The sequence below is a fragment of the Anguilla anguilla genome, chromosome 3, assembly GCF_013347855.1.
Source record: "Anguilla anguilla isolate fAngAng1 chromosome 3, fAngAng1.pri, whole genome shotgun sequence".
Classification (NCBI taxonomy): Eukaryota; Metazoa; Chordata; class Actinopteri; order Anguilliformes; family Anguillidae; genus Anguilla; species Anguilla anguilla.
The window spans coordinates 70,676,958-70,685,743 of record NC_049203.1 but is presented as its reverse complement, the minus strand read 5'-3'; the positions used below and the strand labels follow the sequence as shown (position 1 = coordinate 70,685,743).

Sequence of the window (8,786 nt, the reverse complement as noted above, 5' to 3'; positions counted from 1 at the left end):
TTTATTTATTTTACAGGCTATGGCTCCTCTTCAGCTCATTATACTGGCAGCAGGAAATACAGCCCTTAATCAGGGAGACAGGGCACCTGGACGTGATTGTTTGTAGCTGTAGTGAACATAGATGTGATGGTTTGTCACTGTAGTGAATATGGATGTGATAGTTTGTCACTGTAGTCAATATGGATGTGAGGGTTTTTAACCATAGTGAATATGGATGTGATGGTTTGTCACTGCAGTGAATATGGATGTTATGGTTTGTAACTGTAGTGAATATGGATGTGATGGTTTGTAACTGTAGTTAATATGGATGTGATGGTTTGTAGCTGTAGTGAATATGGATGTGATGGTTTTAATGTTGGTCTCATCCAATAAAAACACACAGGATCTCTTTCAGGAAGAACCAGCCGTGAAGCATTATCGCTTTCCTGGTCAGAGCGCTGTTTTTTGGGTGCCGTTCCTGCGGAACACGTCCCGTGTGTCGATGTTAAACCGGGGCTCGCTGCTGGACGGGAGAAGTGAGATTTATGAGCCACAGATTTCTCTCTCAAGCCTTATTTACTCCCCGGAGTTCCACCAACTTCACGCGATGCGTTAATAAAACTGTGATTCTGCGTCAGGGACTGGAGTCTGCGTCAGGGACCGGAGTCTGCATCAGGGTCTGGAGTCTGCTCAATGTGTCCATTTCACTTATGTTCCATGTGAAAAGATGCACATAGCAACACACTGATTGAATCCACAGCTGCGTTCTTATCTTTTCAAATGGAGACTGTCATATCAGAGACGCTGGTCTTTGCAGGTTCAGTATTTCCCCCCAAATATAAATCAGTTCTTTGGATGGGGTTTCTGCCTGCCTCCCTGTTCTCTGTGTGACTAAGAGGAGAACACAGCCCATTTTATCCACATTCATTATTGCAATGAAAGGGGTTATGTAACATGAATGAGGTGATATTATGATCTTGGCAGTACTGAAGTGGGCATGATATAGAATATTGTTTCTGAAGTCCTGTTTCGTCTAAACCGAATGTGATGTCGCTCTTGGGAGACCAAGCCTTGGTTTTAGGTAGATATATGCTCGTGTACAAAAGAAAAGTGGATGAACTATAGACTCCAAATCTAATCAAGCCCTTGATAAGAGAAAAATTAACATCAAAGTGAAAGGTGGATGAATGTGTGAATTTGAGGGCCTTTTTTAAACAAATAAAATACTTTGTAAAACATGCCATTTCCCTGACTGTTAACACTGTTCAATGGAAGGGAAATCTGTAATGTATGAAATTCAAAAAGCCCAGAGTCAAGGTGTACAGACCTGTCTGTACTACGGGAGAGAATAGTTCCACACACAGACCTGTCTGTACTGTGAGAGAGAAGGGGTCCACACACAGATCTGTCTGTACTGTGGTGGGGGGGGGGGGGGGGGGGGGGGGGGGGGGGGGGGGGGGGGGGGGGGGGTAGCGGTAATGATGTGCCCCAGATGTGTTGCGTCAAGAACAAATGGAGCAATCAGAGAGACTGGGAGGGGGCCAACACAAACAGCCTGCCTCCACGCTTGCGTTTCCAAGCTTAAAGGACACATCACAACCTTGTGTTTAATGGTGCTTGTCCATCCATTACAATGCAAATACAGTACCCCCCTCCCCCCAACACAACATTTTCCTTGCTTCAAAACTTTTCATTTTATCCCCACCACAAAATCCGGTCTCTTCTTAATCACAGGAAGTATTATAAAAATTCATACTGCAATACGTGCTTAAAAAATAGATCAGTTTTAACAAAAAATTTTGTTTGCTGTAGTGTTGTTGAACGCGTATTTGCGCTTGTATTGTATGTTAAGAAACATTTGGCTGAAAGCGATGCTTGCCACCCCAGGGTGTGGCACTGAGAAACAGGCTGCATTTCATGCTTTACTGAAGTATTCCCACCGTAAAACCCGATGAGTTAGTTCAACTCAAACTGTCTGAGGAAACCGATTGGCTGAAACCATTTAACTTTATTAACTCAAACAATTTAAGCATGAAAAATTAGCTTTGATTTGCATACAAGGAACTCAAGTATTTATTGTAAAGGTAACTTGGGTAAATAAAGTTAATAGTACCAATTTTATTCAGTTCATTGAACTTAAAACTAAGAGGTAATTTACACTCATATGTAGCATTTCTCCAAACTTATTAAAAATGTATTAATAGAATTTATCTGAATTAAGTAAGACTAACTTAAATGGATCTTCTTTACACAAATGTTACCACCTGCTCTGGGTTCATTCAGGGAAACAGAGTTTAAGGAATCAGAAAAGAGTAATGGAACATGTTTCCATTTTACAGCCTAGTACAACTCGAACAGACCCAATTTTTCAAAAAGAAGAATCATATCGGAGCAGACAGCTCGGATTTTATAGCGTACCAGTGGAGTTCAAGGCCTTCTGCAGTAACTTAGGGAAATAAAAAATATCTTCCTGTTGTGATTAAAAGACTTTTTTTAGCATGCTGGTTTCCAAACTCACAGAAAATGATATAAGGCAAATATTTCACCCAATTATTCAAAACAGAGAAGCAAAGTACATTTTTTCCCGCTGAGTAACTCAGAACAAAGAACATTTAACATAATAAAGATATTGGATTACTAAAGTTACTTGCTAAGCTAAAAAATTTTGGCTCATAAAAGTTTCCCAGAAATCTAAGGTAAACACCATCCATTTATCTATGCAGCTTCCCAAATAGCCTACGACCTGTACCTTTAAATCCAGAGGAACACTGTGGTTCTGCTCCTTAGAGCTGCTGAGACAGTGTGGCAAAGTTATTTTCACTAAGTAATGAGAGGATCTGCCATTTGAAGCTAGGCAGACAACACTAGCCTTGTGAGTGTGTGTGTGTGTGTGTGTGTGCGTGTATGTGTGCGTGTGGGTGTGTGTGTGAGAGTGTATGTGTGTGTGTGTGTGTGTGTGTGTGTGTGTGTGTGCGCGTGTGGGAGAGTGTATGTGTGTGTGTGTGTGTATGTGAGTGTGAGTGTGTGTGCGTGTGCATGTGCGTGTGTATGTGTGCGTGTGGGTGTGTGGGTGTGCGAGTGTGTGTGTGTACATGAGTGCATGGGTGCGTGAGTGCACGCGCGCGTGTGAATATGTGCGTATGTGTGTGTGTGTGTGTGATCACCACAGTGGAGGGACGTGCAGATAAAGTCACAGGAAGTCCATCCATCATCATTTGCGTGACATAATAACCATTCATCACCATTTCAGCACATTCACATTCACATGCTAAAAGCCAACTGCACGCTGTAAGCTTTTAATACAGCGGTCAGTTGTCATGAACGGGATAAATTCAGCCATCCGCAGATAAACATTATCTGTGTGTTGTGAATTACTTACATTACTATGTAACGCAACTGTAATTTCCAGTGATAGTTCATCCTCATGGCTGTAGGGCACGGTTTGGGTGGGACCTGGGGTTGGGTGGGGGGTGATGAAATGGGGGAATGTTTTTCCTAATGCATGCCAGTTGGAATAGGGGAGGGGGGGGGGGGGCAAGCTTGATCGGGTTCAGCCAGTCACAGGAAGTCCCCATTTTTACAAAAAATTATACAGCTGTTCATAATTCATCTTCATTAATAATAATCCCCATTCTGATTACAGAACTTCAGTTTTTCTGGACAGAAGATTTCCCTTAGATTTCAAGTTTTCGTAAACGTAAATAAAGCACATTAGTAACGTCATCTGGTGCCTCATTCCAAAAATAGGCAAATATTTAGCTGAGGGTTATTAGTTAGTTATGATCACGGGTTTGAATCCCAACTACCATGGCCTCTGAGGCATTACTGTGGCCTGAAAATGCAACACTGCAGATTCTGTGATTTTAATATTATAATATTAATCTAGAATATTCCGTTATTGATCTTTTCTTAAACCACTCGTCTGGAGTCGTGAGCTTCCACATGCTCCCGTGCAGCGGGACTATACATGTTTCACTGCAGGCGTTGGGTTAATTCACACAGATATATGTTTTAAAGATGCGCTTTATTTGAGTCATACACTGTCTTGCCAAATACAAAACAAAAGAAAGGTGTCATAGCAAAGGTGATTTAGGCCAATAATTTACAATCTTCTGAACAACATAATTTATTATTTAAAGGGTGGAGTTGCAATCTGTGCACTATGATGACAATCGGTAGACAGTTCATAAACTGACAGGCTTGATAAATTTCTCTTTCAAACATAATTTCACACTTGTGTGTAGTTCCCTGTAGTAAAACATTCACATTTAAATGCTTTTCAGTGCTACAGTACCTGATAAGTGAATTTCAGCTGTAGTGTAGTGCATGAACTCGTTGTGATCTCTCACTTCAGTGTAATTTACACGTGTGTATTTCTTAGCACTTTAAAGTAGCTCACACACGGGGTACAGATCTCAGTACACCCTTAGTGTAGGAGTCCGTAAACACACACTTTCTCTCAGACACCCGTAACTTAATTTCACCTGCAAAAAGCACATCTGCCACAGGGCAGGGAGACCTGAACACACCTGTGTCATCAGGTCACCGTAGCAACACAATCAGGCAAAGGGAGCAGTGGTGGTGAATGAAAGGATCTGAAAGAGTGAATCCCTGCCAGGCTCAGCAAGCACTCTGTCACATGAAGGAAGTGATGTGGGGCACAAGAAGGAAGTGATGTCAGGCACATGAAGGAAGTGATGTTGGGCACATGAAGGAAGTGATGTCGGGCACATGAAGGAAGTGATGATCAAACAGCTCCCTCATGCCCGATTCCCTCATCCCAAACTGATCTAGGATCAGCAGGACACATGCAGCACTAATGGGCTAGAATATCAGACAAACTTTTCATCATGCTTCTCTGCATCATGCTTCCCTGATCACAGCTGCACAGACTGTTATAATAACTGAATGGTCCATCCCAGCTGGCTGAGCTCATTATGGGAGCCCATCCACATGCTGTTTTGCTCTGTGAACACAGCATTGAGAACAATGGGCAGCAAATACTGGGTTCCTCCAGTTGATCCCTCAGTGTGGAGGGATAGTAGAGGCCAGTTACAGATCGCAGGGGGATTATCTGGGTGGGAATATGCAAATGTGCATCTGCAGGTTTGAACAGCACAGGTATGAACAAGCAGGTGAGATTCAGACAGGAACAATGAGCTCCACAATCCCTGATGCTCCTCGAACCTGTGCTTCCCGAGCAGAACCACAGGGACCACAGCACCACGGCAGGACCCCCTCCCCACCGGCCCCCACACGCATGCACACACAGCGCCCCCCTGTGGCTGTACTTTGGTATTGCAGAAGAGCGGCCCTTGGGGTCCATCACTCCCCGGGCTCGGTGGTGACATCATCATCGTGCGTCCGACAGAGCCCTTGCGGGATGGTGAGCGTGGCGCTGGAGAGGCCCACCAGCGGGCGGGGCAGGGCCGGGCCGGTGTCCCAGGTGTCGGTCCCGGTGTCGTACAGGTGCACGGTGCTGAGGAAGCCCTCGGCGGTCCAGGAGAACCCCCCCAGGACGTAGATGGTATGGCCCACGGCCGAGGCCCCGTGCTGGCTGTGGCCTGCAGGCAGGGGGCGCAGCTCGGTCCACTGGTCCGCACAGGGGGAGTAGCACTCCGTCACCAGCAGGTCAGAGTAGGACCGCCCCCCCCCTCCCCCCACCGCCCCCAATCACCACCCCGCCTGCACAGGAAGCACAGAATACACGTTTTTTCTAAAAGATTGAAGGCAAGTGTCCGAAAATGAATGCAGTCTCAACTCCAGCCATTTACATTAGAATGATCTGGTATTCTTTTCTAACAACAAAATTTATACCAAACAGAACCAATAAAAGAACACCTCCGTCTTTACATGAACAAGGCAGAATGGCCTCATCTGGTTAAAGGACTGATGACATCACCAAATATACAGAGGCCAGACAGAAGCAGCCGCTCACCGATGACGTAGATCTTGTCTCCCACGGCCGTCATGCTGTGGAACCCTCGGGCGTGGTGAAGCGGCGCCAGGCTGGTCCACTCGTCTCGGTCCGGACTGTAGCGGAACAGCGCATCCGAGAACACCTCTCCCGAGGAGCCCCCTGGTGGACAGAGCGCGCAAGCACAAGGGCTGAATATATGTTGAACTGGTGCACGCTGGGATAGAAGCCTGTACGTGTGCACTGGTGCATGCTGGGATAGAAGACTGTGTGTGCACTGGTGCATGCTGGGATAGGGCCTTACCGCAGATGTAGAGCTGGTCCTGGTACACGGCCCCGGCGTGGCTGGACAGGGGGCGGGGCAGGGCGCGGATGTGCGTCCAGGTGTCCTGGACGGGGCTGTAGCGCTCAGCAGAGAACAAGAGGCCCCCCTCGCCCCGCCCCCCCACTGCATAGATCCCGCCCCCCAGCGCACTGCAGTGGAACCGTCGACGCCGCACCTGGCAACACCCAAAATCACAGCGAGTCACAACTGGACACACCCTCAGTCCCCAAACACAGCTCCACACACCCACACGCCTGACTGGGATAGAGGCCTGTGTGTGCACTGGTCCATGCTGGGATAGAGACCTGTGTGTGTGTGTGTGCACTGGTGCATGCTGGGATAGAGGCGTGTGTGTGTGTGCGCGCACTGGTGCATGCTGGGATAGCAGACTCACGTTCATGTCTGCCAGCTCGGTCCATCGGCGGAAGCGGGGGTCGAACCGCCACACCGACGCCACGGCCTCCTCCTCGTGGTGATCGCTGAACCAAGAGTTCTGTCCCCCTCAGAGCACAACAACAGCACATCACTACAGCGACACTACAACAGCACATCACTACAGGAGCACTACAACAGCACATCACTACAGGGGCACTACAACAGCACATCATTACAGGGGCCCTACAACAGCACATCACTACAGGGGCCCTACAACAGCACATCACTACAGGGGCACTACAACAGCACATCACTACAGGAGCACTACAACAGCACATCACTACAGGGGCACTACAACAGCACATCACTACAGGGGCACTACAACAGCACATCACTACAGGAGCACGACAACAGCACATCACTACAGGGGCCCTACAACAGCACATCACTACAGGGGCACTACAACAGAACATCACTACAGGGGCACAACAACAGCACATCACTACAGGAGCACGACAACAGCACATCACTACAGGGGCACGACTGCACGGGTGGGCATGGGTTCAGTGCCCGGAGGAACACACTACCCATCTTACCAAGGGCCATAACCCTAAATACTCTCTCTCTCACACTCTCATAATCAAATGTGCCTGTTAGACTGGGACACAACTGAGACAACAGTAATACAACACAATACCTTGCTGGTTAACACCGTAAGTGAACGAAGCTACCACCAAAACAACAATTTTTAATGCAAGCTACAAGTAAAACAGTAGCAGTAATTCCCTTACCGATGAGATACAGGAAATCGTCCAGCACCACAGTGCAGTGGTTGTACATCGCTTTCCTGCGACCAATCGTTTCCCACGAATCCATACACTTTCCCGTCAAAACCTGCAGAAATCACACAGATTACTTTCCAGTTAAATAGAATACTCACTCGTTATTTAATCGCTTCTTACTTTGTGGGATGTAAACAGCGAACGCGCAAGTTTGTTTCGGGTCGTAATTATACCCACCATGATCTCCCCGCATTCCAGACTTCCGGTGGTTTTCCCGCAGGTGGCCAGCACGCCCTTGCGCGTGGACCTGATCTTGAACCAGTTGTGGAACGCGCCGTCGGCCTGGAAGCGCGCATCCCCTCGGCACAGCATGCGGAGGTACGCGCCGCCCTCCGGGACCGCCTCCCTCAGCAGCCGCGCGGAGGAGCACAGCTCGCCCTCCGAATCGTAGTCCACGTCCGAGGGGAAGATCAGACCGAGCCGAATCTCCCTCACAAGCTGTTCCAACCGAGGCTCCCGGTTTCCCAAATCGTAATTTAGCCATTTCATTGCGAGGTCCAGGATGTCAGTCTCGCAGACCAGCGGGCTGACGTCGTCTCTCTTCAGCACGCCAGAGAAGCACTCCCAGTCAACTTGTAGCAGCGAACTTTCGCGCGTCTTCAGAACCGCATGCAGATTCTGCGAAATGAAGGCTAAACAGTGGGAGTTTAATGCTGGGAGGTTGTATCTTTCAGAGAGAGACAGGGTTTCGAAAACGTTGTCCACACGGAGCCATTCCTTAAGCATCTGGGCGCAGCAGTCCGTCAGGTCCGTGACCTGCAGGTGCGTGGACGCCAGAAGGACGTCCTCTATGCTGTCAAAGTCCGCGCGCAGCAAGGAGGTGTATATGAAGTCCAGCGCACACTTCAGACCCGTAGCCGGGATCGCCTTCAGCTCCACAGACTCCATGGTCCTCTCCCGCATATCGCTGCTGAACATCACCCTGAAGTAGGGGCTAGCCGCGGCGAGCACCGACCTGTGCGCCCAAAACCTCCTGTTTTCCGCGACTAGCTGGATGTCGCAAAGGCACATGGATTCCCTGAGCTCCTGGAAGCCCTGCTGTAAACTTTTAGGAAACTGTTCGTTGTGGAGAGAATACTTCCCTGATACCACACTAGAAGCCATGTTATTCTTGTTGTCATGGGAAGGGGCGGGGCAGAGTCACGTATGGACCCGGAAATCCACTCTCTTTATTTTTGGGAACTGTAGTTTTTTAATAATTTTTTTTCTTTGCTGATGACGACTGGAATTTGTGTCAACTAGAATTTCCCGAATTAAATTATAATATATTTTATTCGGAACGCTTGTTCCGAATATACGATATAGGCTACGTCATACATGCTGTATATGCATTTACTCTGGTACTACA

At 47.8% G+C, this 8,786-nt stretch overlaps 1 protein-coding gene across 1 annotated transcript; it reads right to left on the bottom strand.

Moving 5' to 3' along the window:
• Nucleotides 1-3,984: 3,984 nt before the first annotated feature.
• Nucleotides 3,985-8,731, bottom strand: LOC118223835 (kelch-like protein 9). The gene is made up of 6 exons (XM_035410827.1): nt 7,616-8,731; nt 7,388-7,490; nt 6,616-6,722; nt 6,201-6,396; nt 5,918-6,058; nt 3,985-5,664 (listed from the first exon to the last, which is right to left on the bottom strand). The coding sequence occupies exons 1-6, from the start codon at nt 8,540-8,542 to the stop codon at nt 5,612-5,614; spliced, it is 1,527 nt and encodes a 508-aa protein (XP_035266718.1). The 5' UTR covers nt 8,543-8,731; the 3' UTR covers nt 3,985-5,611.
• Nucleotides 8,732-8,786: the final 55 nt, after the last annotated feature.